The sequence below is a fragment of the Pseudochaenichthys georgianus genome, chromosome 17, assembly GCF_902827115.2.
Source record: "Pseudochaenichthys georgianus chromosome 17, fPseGeo1.2, whole genome shotgun sequence".
NCBI classification, from domain to species: domain Eukaryota; kingdom Metazoa; phylum Chordata; class Actinopteri; order Perciformes; family Channichthyidae; genus Pseudochaenichthys; species Pseudochaenichthys georgianus.
The window spans coordinates 30,850,555-30,868,492 of record NC_047519.1 but is presented as its reverse complement, the minus strand read 5'-3'; the positions used below and the strand labels follow the sequence as shown (position 1 = coordinate 30,868,492).

The 17,938-nt window shown below is 42.4% G+C and overlaps 1 protein-coding gene across 1 annotated transcript; it reads right to left on the bottom strand.

Moving 5' to 3' along the window:
* Positions 1 to 10,529: 10,529 nt before the first annotated feature.
* Positions 10,530 to 14,625, bottom strand: tmem236 (transmembrane protein 236). Its single transcript, XM_034105117.2, has 4 exons — positions 14,225 to 14,625; positions 13,333 to 13,405; positions 12,293 to 12,416; positions 10,530 to 11,476 (listed from the first exon to the last, which is right to left on the bottom strand). Exons 1-4 carry the CDS (start codon positions 14,476 to 14,478, stop codon positions 10,854 to 10,856), a joined length of 1,074 nt encoding a protein of 357 aa, XP_033961008.1. The 5' UTR covers positions 14,479 to 14,625; the 3' UTR covers positions 10,530 to 10,853.
* Positions 14,626 to 17,938: the final 3,313 nt, after the last annotated feature.

Here is a 17,938-nt window from a genome sequence, read left to right as displayed (position 1 = left end):
TCAGGCTCGAAAATGACATTCCCAGACATATCTTCCCTTCTAAAAGGGTTAAATTAATAATCTTTTTTCTCAAAGCAATGATAAACCTGTGAGTTGGATGTAGAAAAGTCAGAATCAATATAGATATTTTTTATTTTAAAGAAAATTCAGATTGAACATATAAAAAACTGTAAATTATAGTGTCCGTCCAAAAGATATTTTGTACTTATAGTGAAAACTAACCTTGGATGATGGGTTGATGGGTTAGCTTTAGGAATCCAAAGTACAACATATAATAAGTACTCTGTATCAAGATTGATGCAAAACAAGTGATATTTGACCTTTTTAGACAGATTTAGCAAAAAAAAACTCTACTGGGGCCATTTGGGTGGATTTTCCATATCTCTGGCCCCCCTTGTTCGATTTAGACATGTGACATATCTTTCGTCCCGCACACACTCATGTTAAAAAAAAAAGGTGTCGTCTCTGCGCATGCTAGCTTGCAGCAGAGGGGAGAAATATCGCTGCTCTGATATAAAGCAACGGAAAAGCTGTTTTATTGCTTATAGATTATCAGAACATTTCAAAGGGGACACAGACACATTGGATTAACCTATGGATTAACTACACCATCGTTTTTATCGTTGTAATGCCATTGAAGACCAGTTTATACCAGACAAAGACGAAGGTAAGCCATGTTAGCGTTGTGGGCTACCTAGCGCCACTTGTTTTGATGTACGTTTTTGTTGATAACGTCGCAAGTTTGTATCTTTCAGTGTTGAGGTGGGCACCGTTAGATTCTGTGTCTCCTTGCGATCATAAAAGATGTGTGTGGATGTGCACCTAGGATAAGTAATAAGGGAGCTAGGAGTGATTATCGGTGCAGTAATAGGTTAGCATTGTTCGCTCAGGGGTCATTTAGATGCTTCTTATGAGACTTGTGTTTTGTTTTGGTAAAAATTGTTTGTATCGTCAGTTAGCTGTGATTATTCCCGTTAATCTGGTATAACACATTAATAGGTTCTTAAATATTAAGATCCCCTGAGACACAGTGTCGTGAACAAAAAAAAAAAGGACCCGCCGAGGGAGTCCTTGGGGCTTAAGATGTATTACATTCAAAAATTGCAGTTTGATTATGTTCATCCAATTAATAAAACAAAATGTCAACACCAAAATGCCCACTCTGATCAACAAGATGTTATACAAATGTATTTTATGTTGTATATTTAACTTAATAACTAAGATACTGATTCAGTGTGATATCATCTTATATAAATATTTCACTGGCAGTGTTATATAGAGCCTGAGATCCAAGATTGTATTGCCAACTACTACTTCTCTGTAATTGTGAATGTAAACTGAAAGCACTGAAACTAAACTTGTCAGAAACAGTATATTTATTCAAACATTGTAACAGCTTCCAGTTATCTTTTCTTACTTCATAAGCAATTCATGTAAGACTGCTTTACTCCTCTAAAACTGCATTTCTAAGAATAAAATAAATAGCCGAGGCAGAACCAACCGTAAGAGCCTTTTTTTGGTCGTGCACAGAAACTCATCTGTGATCTGCTGTACCATCCCATCGCCTCCGGTGAAGTAGAAAATAGCAGTGTGACTGTTGAGTGTGGAAACAAGTCAATACCGACCACAGCTTGCAGCATGTTTACCAAATCCACAGTATTTTTATTCAGCGTTATAATCAATGTCCACCTTAGCGCTGTATGGATCTATGGTCCTTATACATTCACCTCCAGGAGAGTGGGCTACAGGGGGAGGAATCACAATCTCTGCAGAATTACTATTCATGAGATGCTGCACCCCACACATGGAATACAACTGGAGGAAGGGATGTGCTATTAAAATTCCCAAAACTCTGGAGGTAACATCAGAGCTAAGTGTATTTCTTATAATATGGTCATTATTTGAGAAAGAGCTGTAGTGTCTTCATCTCTACTCCTCACATTTTAGACCAGGGGTGTCCAAACCTTTTTCACTGAGGGCCACACACAGAAAAATATACAAAGGGCTGGGCCGCTCACTAGAGGTGAGGTATATCGCCTTCTCAGTTAAGTTATCAAAATCAATCAAATGTAGGAAACTTATGCTTGTTACTTGAAATAAACCGCCTACATCACAGCTCTCCATAGGATTTCATTTATTTTGTTGACAGCTCATCCCTTAAAACAGAAGCCTCAGATTGCTTATAATAAGAAAAATAGGAAGGGTATATTTCAAGCTGGTTATGTAAATAAGTTATTGGGCTTTTTCTCATCAACTTAGATTTTTTAGAAAATGTTTAATTGATTTGGAAAGTGGGCTTCTAACACAAACAATATAAAACAAGCACACGTTTCATGTGGGCCATATTTCATTATACTTTTTGAATTAGCTGAGGGCCGATTCAAAATGGCCGCATTTGGCCCCCGGGCCATAGTTTGGACAGCCCTGTTTTAGACTGATACATCCGAGAACAGTTATTTCAGTAATCAGAATTTTGAAACTCAGCCACAGTGAATATTTTCCAAAACAGGCAATAAGAGAAACTCAATGACAATACTGAAAATCAGACCAGCAAAAAACTGTCATGGGGGTTATCTGATCATTTCACTCAACAGCCAGAACAACGTCATCACAGGAAGCAATCAAATATGGCGAGGACGTGATCAAGGCCGGGAGTCAACGCTGTGATTCTGTCTGTGAGATGTTCGTAATATCAATGTTTTTTCTTGACAACATGAGGGTCACTAGATCCTTTTAAAGTGATGTGATATTTAAAAACAAACACAAGGGAGGCAGGGTTCACAAGAAGTACCAAAAAACACCTCAGGAAATGTTGAACACTTGCATAAAATGATCGCTTTGAAAATACAGCAGGCCTTTAAACACCAAAATAAGTGTGAACGGATATGTTCCCAGTTTAGATGCAACATTTGTTTCATTAGTCATCCATCTCTTCCTCTCTCTCTCCAACATGTTCTGTCTGCCTCTATATGCTGCAAGAAAAATGCATAGAAAATTAAAAGCTGATATTCCCAAACAGTGCTTCATGCAATACATTAAAGGTGCACCTTGTGTCAATGTATTTAGGGGGAAAGTCTTAAAGTATAATGTCTTATCTGGCATTCCTTAATAACAAATTAGACACAAAGAAATAAGACAGACCCTTCTCATTTTATAAACCTGTGGATAAAAATGAGGTTCAGAAAGGTTTTTTACCCTTAAATGTGTCTTGTTTCTCTAAGGTTTATAGGCCGAATTATACAATGGGAATAACTGAGCCCATGTGGTTGGAAACGGCGTCCTCTTGACACAGTGACATGATGTGAACAGCAGAAATAAATCAAAGAACAGAAAGTCATCTTGAGATCCCTCCTAGAGCCAGGCAAGCACTTGAAGTAATCGAGCTGTGATCTCTGCCAGAAAAGGCCACACATGGAGGGATAATTTGTTTTGAATAGTGTCTAAAAGCATGATGAATGAAAACTATTACTTCATAGTAAAGCAGCAAAGATTGGGGGAAATCTGGAAACCAAACTAACACACTGTGCACTGTGCAGTAGAGTATATATTTTGTTAATTCACGATCAAGTGAGTCATTTTAACCAACATTGGGAACTGTCCTACACCAAGTTGTAGCTTACACTGATCTATCTTTGTAATTGCTTCATTTCGGACTGCTTATTGTAGGTCAACAAATGGTGTGAATATAACAGATGAGTAATATGCTTGCACCACAGAAGCACATTTCAAGCCTGGGTGCTTCTAAACAACACTTTTTTTTTTACTTCCTTTAAATATGCATTTATACCAACAGCGTTCCTTTTTTCATTTGCTAAATGACAGACACCTTCCTAACTGCTGTCATCAGATCTTGATATGTCACTGTTTTTTGCGGTGCATGGCTTTTTGATTGTGTATGTTTCTCCTGGCTGGTTGCTGAGGTGTGCACACACTGAATGCAGCAGAGCAGTGTGGGTAATCTGCGAGGCTTTGCTCTGACAGCCTATTCAGTGCTGAGTGCTGACAGTAAGCCTGTTTCATGTAGGACTGTGGTTGGGATACTTTCCACCGCAGTCAGCGCCATCCCACAATGCACAGCTCTGACACTCTATAGCAGGGGTGTCAAACTCAAGGCCCGGGGGCCAAATCCGGCCCGCGACTTCATTTTATGTGGCCCCACAAGAGCTTGCAAAGAACGGTTACAGGTTGATTTACAGAAGCACACAAACTACATGTCCCACAATGCATCTCTCATTTGACTTTTTTCTCAGAATTAGACTTTTATTTCAAGATTTCACTTTTTTTCTTTTTAAATCATTTTGTGACATGCTCACTGAAGAGACTTGCAATTATTTTCCCTAGACTTCTGCTTTCAGACGTAGTTAATTATGAAGTTATTACCCTGTCCGATAATAATCCAATGCAGAGGCAATAACATTATTTTATATATATATAACATATTTATATATGCATTTTTATATAGTCTTGAAGTTACAACCGGCCCTAAGTGCAACCATAATGCAGATGTGGCCCGTGGTGAAATTGAGTTTGACACCCCTGCTCTATAGTATCAGCTGCAACAGGACTTAACAGAGGTTGTGCATAGACGCATGAGCAACACTAACACAGAGAGGAAAGGATGGGAGTTAGTGGAAGGATGAGAAGAAATGAAGAGAAACAGGTGGAGGAGACTCTTCGCTCCTTTCTGTCATTGAGAGGACATTAAAAGCTGTCTTGTGATGCGATAGCTGCACCTGTCTGTCCTCCCCTGCTCCTTCAGACAGGTCACCGTGTGAAGTGAGCACAGCAGCTTTTCCTAAATCACCTTGACTTTGGTTTTTATTGCACGGTGTTGAAATCAAACTGTTGCCTCAAACAAACCATCCTGTACGGGTTTATTGGCTTTGTAGGTCATGTTTTCATGAAGTCCTGCACTGGATCGATACTGCCAGCTGTTTGACAATGACACTGTCTGTCCTGATAAACTGCAGCGCGGCTGAAAACTCGCACAGAGGAACCGTCACAGAGGAGTGAACAGGTTGCAAGAGTCACATTTCTATCGGTTTATAGACGGATATAAATATCACCGGCATTGTAATGCAGTGATTAAACATTCAGCAGTATATAAAATGCAATAATCGTGTGTATTGTAAAGATGCATCCCCTCCCCTCTCTTACTCAATACTTCCCTGTTGCTATGGGATAAAAGAAAACATGTGGATGCTGCATGGAGGTGCTGCGATGGTCACTCACATAGGTGGACTGCACACTCCGCCAGTGTCCAAGCCCACAGCAATACATCAAGACATCCAGTAGAGGAGGGGACAGGCCGGGGGGGTGGTCTCAGGCCGGGCTCACACACAGGGTCCTCATGGCACAGGTGATGCTCCTGATCGCCACCTCTTCAGGGAGTTCCCGCAATAAGATACAGACTCTTTTGGGTCCTCCAGGGGGTCCCTCTCGAGAGTTATGTTCTCAGATGAGTTCAGGTGATCCGGACGCCAAAAAGCATCTTTGAAGTCGTGTCCCGTGCGCCAGTCTGATGAGAAGTGTTTAAGGTTAGTTTGTCTCCTTGTGTGTGTCCTCTGCTCATCTCAGAAGGACAGGTGGTTCAGCTGTCATCCTGTGTTTATCTACCCTCCCAAAACCAAACCTCACACCTCTCTGTTTTGACTTACCCTGTCAGAAAAACCTCCCTTCCACCTCCCCCGGCTTAAGCCCCCTGAATAGACTCGCTTCAGAAACTAAACGTCCTCTTCTTCTCTATGTGTGTGTCTCTCAGTGCTCTGTAGTCTGTCAGATGTATCCAATCACAGCTGCAGCCACACTCCACAGCCATCTCGTCTGCCTCCCTGTCTATCCCTCCCTGGTAAGCCCTGGGAGTCTAATGTTCGGTTTCTGTGCGACTCCCCTAGTCTCCCCTCCTCAAAGATTCCAGCTCTATAGCTCCTCCTTCAATATCTCTCACTCCAGCACGCTGCTTCCCTCTCTCATCAGGACCGTTCCTGCTTACCTGAGTCACTCTTTGCACTTCTGCTGTGAATGCAGGTGTGTGTGTGTGTGTGTGTGTGTGTGTGTGTGTGTGTGTGTGTGTGTGTGTGTGTGTGTGTGTGTGTGTGTGTGTGTGTGTGTGTGTGTGTGTGTGTGTGTGTGTGTGTGTGTGTGTGTGTGTGTGTGTGTGGAGGCTGCAGCTGAAGCTCACCGCTCTCTCTCTGTTGCCATGCTAGAGCAGGTAACATTCGGCTAGCGCAGGAGACACACAGCCTGAATTCAAATGCGCCCTCCAGCCTCTCAGATTTACAAAGCCTCCACCCCTCCTTAACAGCGGGATGAGGAGGCGCTGGGGAAAATCTCCCCTCTTTTCAAACCATTTAATTCTATAAATGAGTCCCAAAACCTCTTGGCACAAGTGGAGAAAATGAGTCAGTATATTTCAGCGTGTATCCAAAAGAAATCAACTTTTTTTCTAAAAGTACAGGTGGGTTTCTGGATAGTTTTTCAAATAAAGGTGATCAAAGAAGAGTCAACAGAGGCTCAGTGAGGCATTGCTATCGTCAGCAAGGAAATATAATGACAATGTACATCTCAGTTTCTTTGCAGGCTGAGTATGAAGTGAAAACCGGATGAATTAATGCAAAGCTTCTCTAAGTGCGCAGGAAAAGTTAATTATATGACCAAAAAAGGAACAAGGAAATAAAAGCCTCTGACTCCTCAGAAAGCTTTCCAGTTGAACGTGGATCCTAGAGACTCAGATGAAGATACAGGCTGTTGCTTCTCCCTTTGATCCTTTGCAGCACTCACTGTGTGTCACAGGAATAACAGAAGAGCTCTCTGGACTGCCATCATGGTACAAAATGGCCGCAATAACTGAAGCTGCACTAATGCTTTCTTGCAGATTATAGTATGAATCATCCTGTGGGGAAATTAAGGGAAGTTCATTTTAGTTTTCAATAAATGAAAGTAGGCTAGTTTTTCCCCTCCCTGTGACTTATGGCACATTTCCACTGCAGCGGGGTAGCCCCGTTTAAGCGTCCCTAAGCGTCCTCGCTCAGGCCGAGCTCGGGCTGCCTCGCTGGCCGTCCGAGGCCGTGGCGCATTTCCATTACAGTTTAGGACCTGGGGTAGCAACGCAGTGTAAGCGGGGCACATTTCGAGTTGTTCCGTCGAGCTCCCGCTGGATTTTATCGTCCCCAATGAGATGTAGGCAGTGTTGGGAAAGTTCACTTTCTACATGAACTAGTTCAGTTCACAGTTCACACATTTTAAAATGAACTAGTTCAGTTCATAGTTCATAATTCAAAATGTTGAACTAAAGTTCATGGTTTCAAAAATGAACTAATTTATAGTTCATAGTTCTTTTTTCAATACGTTGCTGCGAACTATTATTTGTCTCCTGTACGATGTTAATGGGCCATTTCAATGTTTACAATATCCTCAGAGGGCCGTACAAGTTATTGACCTCTGCTTAAAAAAACTAAAATCACAGCTCATTCACTTCATTCTGTGCAAAGAAAAAGCAACCTCTTAATCCAGATATCTCACCATGACTCGCGTATGCATGCACGTGCAGGGTGTGGCGTGACCACCAAAACAGAAAGATCTGGACACAAGATGTGTGCAAATGTATTTAGTTTCCTATCCATGTGAACATGATTTAAGTGGGGGGGGGGGGCCTAACCTCCTCTAGGGGGGTCCGGAGGGATTTTTTTTAAATGTTGAAGTTAAAAGCATCAATCTGGTGCACTTTGAGAGCAACATTAGGAGAGCTATGGACACATCTCTCAACACCCAAACACAACTGTAAGCAGATTTTCTTTTAATTTATGGATATTTGACAAATCACTCCCCTTTCAAACTGTATTCTTCTTTATTAATAACTATCATATAGTATTTTATACCTGTTTACTTTATTCTCTTATTTTTTTTATAACTATAATGATCATATAAAGATGTGCCTTTACCTCACTGGTTGTAGACAAAGCTTCTTATATTCGTTAGCATAGCTAGCTAACCAGATGCTAATGATAACAACACAGTTATTGACTGTATGACAGATGAGCAGATCGCCACTGGGCTTTCAACTAAAGACACAGACACGCAGAAACTGCGGCATGTGTATGGACTTTCTGCCATTTCTGAAGTGCTGGAGTGGCGTTCTGGTGCTCTCCGTCAGAACTGCACCCCTGTCAGTCGAGACATATACCACGTGATGACACGTTAGGCTCGTGTTGTGTTCAAGGACCCTGATCTTGGCCAGGAAAAACAGGCACTTCCTTGTTTAATTATTTTGCGGTCTAGATTTCTTTCATTTTTTTATTTTTTGCGTGTGTTTATAAATTACCTCGAGGGCCGTACCAAATTGTCTCGCGGGCCGTATACGGCCCGGAGGCCGGAGGTTCCCCACCCCTGCCGTAGAGTCTCACTCTGAGCGAGTGCTGCTGCAGCTGCTCTCGGCTTCGTCCATACTAATTCATTCATTCATTCAATGCTCGCCGGTTCCGCGGTTCCACATTGTATGTTGTGAGGAGTCTGATATATTTAGTATATTTATATTTTAGTGCGACAGCCAGGGGTGACAGGCGCGTACGCGTCACAGGCAGCTTGCTGTTGCCAGATTGGGTGGTTTTCCGCATTATTTTGAAGCCTGTTTACGGTGTGTTTTAACTGGGTTTTCGGCTGAAAGGCATATGAAATCTGGCACACTTTTGAACGCCGTTATAATACAGTGCTGAGAATGAACGCACTTTTGAACGCCGTTATACACCGCTGAGAATGAACGCGTTCTCAATTACGTTCATCTAGCGGAAATACAGTACGTTCAGTTCACGTTCGCCCAAAATATGAACGCGTTCATGAACGATCGTTCATTGAACGCGTTCAGGTACATCACTGGATGTAGGAACGTCGTCACCTCCTTGGTCGACCACGGTGTGCTTTTCTTTGACGTTGCCATTTTTGTAGCTCCTCCGTTTACAAAAATGCTGCAAGCTTGCTTCTAGATATATATGCAACGCTAGGGATGATCTCGCGCGCGATCTTGTGACGATTCTCTCTGACCAATCAGCAGTCGAGAGTGTTGACGTCACTAGTTCAGCCCTGGCCTGGTCTGATAGAACCACGATTTTATGGGGCCGGAAAAAGAGGGAAAAAGTACCCGCTAGCCGGTGCTACGCTATATGGAAAGGCCACCAAAAACTGGCATGGCCGCTTGAGGATGATTTAAGGACGCTTAAACGGGGCTACCCGCTGCAGTGGAAATGCGCCATTATAGTACCCTCACTCTACGTGTATCATTGATAAAGCATTCAAACAAATCTTGCCATTCAGTGTGACAGAGGCGATTCACCAAAACACATCAGGTGCAGAGGGATATTTGACGCTTTATTTCAAAATCCTTTATGTCGTACCTGTTGTGTGTTGTGGGGGGACACAACAGCCGCCAATTAGACACTCCCTTAAACTGTGTGTCCCCTCGCCCCGGCTCATCCATCAGAGAGACAAAGACCAAGTGCTCCATGCAGGGTTTTAGAAATGCCCTGGTGGATGACTGGCGATTATACATCAGCATCTCTCTCTCTCTCTGCTGTGTCACTGTGGCATTCTGTGCGCACGCGCGCGCACGCGCGCACACACACACACACACACACACACACACACACACACACACACACACACACACACACACACACACACACACACACACACACACACACACACACACACACACACACACACACACACACACACACACACACACACACACACACACACACACACACACACACACACACACACACACACACACACACAGCACCACAGGGCCCGCAGCAAAGGCAAGAGACGAGGACGAGATGCTGATTCTCAACAGCCAAGGACGAAGAGTTAAAAGCAGCAACACACAAATAGAATGTGCTGGTGCTGTCACAGAGGGGAACACATGGTTAGGAAGCTGAAATCATAAGAGAAGAACGGATAATAAATAAAGTGTAATGTAGAGGAATGGTATGATTAATCACCAATAGCGCATGGGGGACAAAACTGAAAAGAGAACCATGCGGAAAGTCCTATAGAAGAGGAACTGTGATCATTATTTTCCTATGGAGACATCTGTATGTTTCCAAGAGTAACAACGTCCCCAACCTCAGGGCACAGGTTTGCATTCTCTGCTGAGAGGAGTTCTTTTGTCTTTTTGTCAAAAAATGTGGCAAATTGTGGCAAAATATTTTAGTGTCCACAAACCCTTAATGTATATGACGTTACCCAGTTTGTTCATTCAGTAGAAGCTGAAAAAAAATGTCTTTATGTGTTTGCTGTCATTTAAAACAAAGAGTCTTTATGAATTGTCTAAAATGGGATGGAGCATTTTGTGGCATTATGACAACAACCTGACTTCCTGTCGATGTGAATTCAGTCAGATTAAAGGAATGATATATATATAAATATGGTCAAAACGGTGACACTTGTCTGAAAACAAAGGATATTTATTTCACAAAGTGTGTGTTGTTTGAAAAGGTTGAGAAGCTTTTGTTTAAAAATCATTATTTATTTTTTCATCACTTTTGTAGTGTGTTAACAAATAGATAAAAAATAGCAGGTAAACTTAAAATTAAAAACAATAAATACAATAGGATTCAATTAGTCACAGAAAAATGCCTACACACCTTTCTTGTTTTAAATACAGGATCTTTTTTACACTCAGATTTGGATGAACGGCCTGATCATAGATTTGCAGCCATTACAATTCAAAGCATGTTTGTCTTGATCACCAGCTGCATGTTTCTCGGGTGCGGCTCCCTCCACATAAACACACCAACTGTTCCTCCAGTCACAATCAGAGCGGCCCTGTCATCAACAACAGGCTCTGCCTCTCCTCCTCAAAACATGCTCTGCCTTTTGAAAATCCTCAGCTTAGTCAGGAATGTAAAGTAGATAAAAGTCAGGCTCACCAGCACATTTTTCAACGTGTACAACACGGGTGTGACATAACCAAACACGAAAATGAGAGCGACTCTAAAGACGAAGAAAGGAAGGTCCTGCAGAGCGACTCCGGCAGAACTCAACAGAGGGTTTTGAGGAGTGATGATCATGCGGAGAGTGGACATGAAGGCCAGGATGTAGACGGGGAACACCCAGACCGAGTAGAAGATCAGCGGCTCTCCTGCTACTCTCACCATCTCCACCGTGTCAAACCAGAACAGGAAACAATCCACCAGCACCTCTGACCTCATGTCCCTGCGCCACAGGAAGCCCAGAGGACCGGAGTAGGACCTCCGACGCGAGGAAGAGGAGTAGAGGTAGGCGGCGCTGTGTGTGGGGCGGCTGGGGGAGCCAGGGAGGTCGGACCATCTGCCCGAGGGTCCGCCGTTCCTGACCTCTGGGGTCATAGCGCTCTGACCTTCATCATCGTCAGCGGGCAGCTGGCCTGTGACGGTGCTCACCGACTCCAGGTGGGTGAGGACCGGGCCGGGCATCTCAAGGTCAGACTCCAGGCTGTCTGCTGCGGATTACATGAAATCAAACTGTTAAAGTTGCAGATCGTGGATAAATTGATGCACAAACATTATAAAGGGAAGTTAGTGTGTTGAAAGTACGTGTTTCAAGGGGGTTGATTTTTCAACGTAGTTTCAAAGTGCTGTAGAATCTTATTTGGACATACAGTCAATGTCTATCCCGGCTAGAAAAGGAAACATGTATTCAGGCATGTTATTAAAAGGTGTTAAACACTAAACTACATTTTGAAACAGGGCTCTTTGCAGACACCTTAGGGACACCTGAGGACCCCTGAGGAAACTGATCAAATGTTGGTACAACAATAACTGTTTAGAGTAATGAACCGCTGATTTTTTACAGCAGACATTGTGAGTTGTCAAAGTAGGAAAAGCACAGGTTACAAATACCCTTAAAAGCAATAGTAGGAATTGTTTGAAGGGGTTGATTAATGTTCGTATCCATAGTCAGTAAAACACCAAAGTCACTGAATAACACAAACTGATGCAGGCAGGTGTAGACCAGCAACTTCTGCATGCTGCGAGTTAAAATTACAGATTTTTCTCCAAGGAGTTTGGTGGCTTTGAAGAGAGCATAGATAACGGTCTTAATACCCCGTTGCCATCTTCTGTCGGTAATACCCTCACTGACTATGGTTAGGTTAAACCCAACTTCAAACCATCCCTTTAAGCAGCTGCACATTTCATTATTCACACTTTTCCTTGTCCAAATATCTACAGGATCAAAGACTTTAATCTATTTGATCTCACACAACATAAAACCCAAACACTTCAAATACATACACATTATTTAATTTTTAACTTACATGGTCCCATGAGCTTGCAGGGGCGGATCCTCTCGATGATGTCCACACAGATGAGGGAGAAAAGCACCAAGGACACGGGCAACTCAGTAAAATGGTCGAGCTTGAGTCCTCTGTCCACCTGCACCTGAAGAACAACCAATTACAGCAACAGGAAAAAAAAGAATAGTAAATTCAATAGGACAGAGAACTGATCTGCCTCTTATAAATCATGAGTAATGAAACTGAATCGAAACCATTCATTATGGCATTTGGCTGGACTGAGAAAGAGGAGCCGAGTTTTATGGAGCCATCCAATTTAACCACCCCATCATTATAGAAATAAAATGCTGCTATAAACTCACTTAAGACAAGCTGAAGAAGTATTATATGGTGTTATTAAATGTATGATGTGTCTGACAGGTCTTTGTGTAGCCAAATGATCTTATTTATGTCTTTGAATTGCACAATTAAGCACTTTGAATTGCCTTGCGTTGAAAAGTGCTAGATAAATAAACTTGCCTTGCCTTGCCTATGTCGTCGCCAAGGAGTATTGTCAATGAATAAAAGAAAACACGTCACATTTGTGTAAAGATTCCCGTCTGTTTTCAGAGGGGAGGATGGTACTTAAGTTTGGGTTAATGACCAACCTGTTATGTTCACTGTGGGTTACTGAATACCAGACACAGCGTGCAGTCATGTGACAGTGGACACATTTCCTCTGTGGTTTACATATTACAAATGTGCCAAAGTCCCTCTCAATACACAGGGAGAACATATTTGGATGCAACCTCAAGAGGCAACATGTCAGGATACTTGGAAGAAGAATTGGTGACAAGCAAACAGTTTCTTTCTCTGAGGTGCAATGTGCCGTGTCGACCATCACTCAGTGAATAATAATAGTTCCACAAGCACATACACAAGGGGGTCATAAAACCATCCCGAGCCACAAATGGACTGTTTACAACAGATATGGCTGTTCAAGGACCCCGTCGGAGCGTGACAGAACGAAACATCAACAGGTGCTTCTCTGTGACAAGAGCCATCCGCCTGTGGGACTCTACCTTGGAGCTAGCTATTAATATGGCAAAGCACGGGAACGTGCACAGCATGAGATACGCCAGCGCTGTCGGCCTCCTGAAAGACAAAAGGAGTTGATTTTAGTCTGAATAACAGTTAGTCCAGTGTAAGGAATAATTGTTGAAAGTGCTTTTCTGAATGTATAAACTGCATTTCTTGTAGTGCTTTTGTCTGGCTTATTTTGCTACATTAAAGGACAATTGTTGAATAGATTTACTTGAGTACAATTATGTAGATACTTGAGTATTGTGTGCTACTTTATACTTGTATTCCACATCATTAGGAAGCAAACGTTTGCAGTTAGTAGTTACTTTGTAGAATAAAGCGAAATCATGTAAAGATAAACAGTTTCACTTATGTGATGTTCGAGCCATAATGCCTAAAACACTCAGTGACATCAGCAAGAAAGCAATATCTAGCTAAATTGGGCTAACATTAGCCACCGTAAACTAGTGATCATAACAGATCAACATACACCTGTACCATTAAAACCCCTGTGACTGTATCTTATCAAGGATTTCTTTATTGTTTATGATTTCAGAAAAAATGAAAACAAAACATATACAATATGATACTTTGTTAATGATTAAGCAACAAAACAGTAGTTAAGATTAGGTCCACATAAAACATCAGCAGTCATTTTGCATCATGGACACTTTTTGATATTTTGAAGAGTCAATTCTGATAATATTTCTGAACTGTCACAAGGTGTTTTTGTGTTGCAGTGTTGTTGCTTTTACTGAGGAGCTTCAGTGTTCCCTTTCACTTCTGCATTATTAGAGCAAGTACATTCTATTCTGAGCAAGCCAAAATCCAAAAACTACCCTAAAAAGGTTTGTTCTCTCCTAACCATTCTGACCCAATGGCTGTACTCACCACTGTGTGATCTCCGTGATAAACCTCCTCTTCTTCAGGATCAGATACTTCAGAGGCACCCACACCAGCAGGGTCACGGAGGTCACGTAGGCGACCGAGGCGGCCACCACCAGCCAGTAGGCCGTCAGATCCCCCCCCCTCACGTCCCGTATGAGGCCGGCAAACCTCTCCATTATCACAAAGACCGGTATGATGAGGGCCGCGAACTGCAGCACCTCGTACAGGACGAACTTCAGCGTCTTCCCCGAGGGCATCGTCTCTGAAAACCAGTCGCTGGTCTGAAAAGACTTCGACAATCATCTCCCACAAAGCGAGCGGACGAGCTTCTGGACTCTGCTCACTGACACTGCTTACACTGCACTGGAGGCTGTATTCTTTTATTGCCGAGGTAATGAGGTGGTCATGCTCGCCTTTTCATGGGCTCACAAAAAAAAGACAAAAGTCATCCCATCCCATAATTTCAAGGAGATGGCACATACGTTCTGGAACGGTTACTTTGAGACTCAAGTTTTAACATGTTTTTTGAAGAATTGAGTAATCAAGACATTGTTGAAATAAATAAACTTTCAATAAAACAACTGTGATGAGACTTTAAAAGAATCCTCATTAATACACTTAAAATGCCACTTTCAAAATCAGTGTGTTTAGCCAACACACTCTCACTCCCTAAGCGTCCAATAGCGACGTTTGGTCAGTGTCCGTGGCGTCCAATTGTGACGCTCCTAGGCTCCTTCAGCGTCATAAAGGGACGCAAATAGCTTTCAACTGATTGCAATGTATTCCCATCTGCGTCGGGATTTGACGCTCATGGAAGCACGGCATTCGTTTGTGTCGGCTGCCCTTAAAAGGTAATGTGAGCGTCCATTCCCATTGGATAACGGATAATTGTACACCCGGATGTAAGTATTCCTCTTACTGTCGATTGATTTTACAGTGATATCTGCACTACTCATCGACTAAAAAACACCAGATTATCCTTGTTAATTACACAACATTGATTGGCTTAAATTGTGTGCAATGCTTTTGTATTTTTCCCCTTCGATTTGGAGAAACAAATATTTGTTCTGAGTAAAGGATGGCAGAAGACACTACACTACCCAGAATCCCCAGCTATCGTTTGGACTACACCATGTGCTCTGTTTGACAAACCCCGTGATAGTCCTCAAGCTCTGTGATTGGAGAGTGTGCTCCGAGGGTTACCGAGCCTCGAACAGCACTTGAAATGGGATGGAACCACGGCAGACTGTCCAAAACTGGATTTGAACGGGTCCACCGTGTCCCCCCCCCCCCCTCCCCCACCCCCCCCCCACCCCGTCCCCAGAACTACACATGCTGGCTATTCTGTAGAGGCTTCTCAATACTCACATTTCCCCTCCTCAACTCCTCGACTCCTCGGTCCTCCGGTAGTGACCCGGAAATGAATTTCAGAGTGCCATTTTGAAGGACGTCTCATTTCTCTAAATGCACACCGAGGACCGAGGATCGAGCGTCGAGGAGGCTCTCTGGAGGAGCTATAACCGAGGATACACTGATGGTTCCTTCACGGCTCCTCCGCGGATGCATTTCCGGGAACGGTGGAGGCGTGATGCACGGCCGGACTTATCTCAGCCAATGACAGCTCTGCATGCATCCCCTGGATATTATTTTAGAAACTGCTCTCATCGCAACGCGATGTTTACAGTGAGAACAGCTGTGAGGCCCTGCAGAAAGCAGAGCAGTGTGTACAATATATATCACTCAGTATAACAGGCATACTCTCTTTATTTGCTTTAGTTTAGTAGATATCTACAAAGAGTCGATATTTTTCTCAGACCATTTAGTGCTTCACATAATAAAATACAGAACGGCTGTAGCCTGATTATGCTTTAGGAGCTGTAGGTGTGTGTGTGGTACAGTGTCGGTGCGTGTTGTACAGTGTGTAGGTGTGTGTTGTACAGTGCGCAGATGCGGCGGACATACGGGTCTCAGTTGGTTTGATGTCCTTACTTTTAATACTTGCAAATACAACTTTTGGCCCGTAATTTCAATTCCCCATTTCAGCGACCAGAGAGAGGGGGGGGGGGGGGGGGGATATCCAGTCTCTGATTGTGTTACGTTATTATGAGAGTGCTCTCATACTTTAAATTGCATATATTTATATACATATATTTGTGTGTGTGTGTCCGCATCTGTAGCCTGTTATTGTCTCATTATACCGCACTCTCAATGAATTCAAAGTAAATATGTGGGGGAAGAATGTTCAGCTGATCTAACAGAGATTATAAAATATGACAAAACACTCGACAGCTGATGCAGCTGTTGCCACGTAATAATGAACGGACGTCGCTTTAATATGACCACTCAGAGGAGAGGAGTTCTCATTTCTTTAAACGTCTGCTGCTTCCCCTCCTCTCTCCTCGGTTCCCCTCCTCGGTCCTCCGCTCGCATCTCCTGTGGGCGGGACTAAGTCTCGAGGAGGGGAGTCGAAGAGGGGACATTTAAGAATTGAGAAGCCTCTTGTTTCGCAACATGTTCTCTATGGCACGTCTCTACTGGGAGTTGTAGTTTTAAAAGACGTTTTCGTATTTCCCATAATAAGAAGTTGCCAGTATTAAACTGTGTACATCCCTGGAGGTTTAGGGGACAGGAAACACTCACATTTAAAACATATAATTAATAAATGGGTGAAAATTGCTTGTGCCCATTATGGGCAGTATTAATATATATACCCACATGCCAGCTAAGGTCAGAAGAGCTTTATTTAACAGCTGGTCTTATGTGTGTGACCCCTGTGATAACATTACATTACATTAATTGATAAGCCTGAAACATGCACTTGTCAAGGTTCAGAGGCACATTTTGCAAATATGGCAGTAGCCATCGATCAGCTTAAGATGAGATATACTTTATTGATCCCAAGTTGGAACATTTGCGTTACATCAGCATGTGTAACAGACAGTTAAATATGCAGTTGTGTTTATTTGAAAATCATTTAGTATAATCACACAAATTCTGTGTTTTATATTCAACAATTCTGTGTTCTTTATTTATTGATTGTTCAATACCTGACAAGGCCGGAGATGAAATATCTACATACATCTTATAAGAGTATAATACATTATGTATAATATCAGTTAAAATAAGTGCTTCAACATAGTTAACATTGCTGGAGGTATGCACACATATTGATAGATGTCTTGTAATGCACTATTGAGGAACCTGCAACCCAAGTTTTTCATTCAGTGCAGAACTACACCACAGTTGTGTAGGCCTATATGATATGTCAATAAACCTTAGAAAATCTTGAAATCTGGAAAGGGATGTGCAAAATAGTCATTATATACAGTCTTTAATGAACTATTAGTAGAAAATAACGAGTAATGAATATACTTTATAGGGATCGTATTAATATCTAATAATAAAAATAATTAAATTCCATAACATGCTTTAACCACCAGGTGTCCCTTTATATCAGCTGTGCACCTTTATGGTGTAAATACAGCCTATCTACCAATTGGATCAAATATAAAAGTGAGCCGAATTAGTGTTGATACTGCAAGGAGACGTATTGTGTGAAAAGAAATGTAAGATGTTGTTTAATGGCTGATATATTTATGATCCACGTCACGTTTTCAGTTCCTCATGTTTGTCTTCTCATCAGGGCTCTATAAATACAGAACTACGGCAGATATGTAATATGTAATGCAGACGAACCGTGTATTACAATGCCGTTAT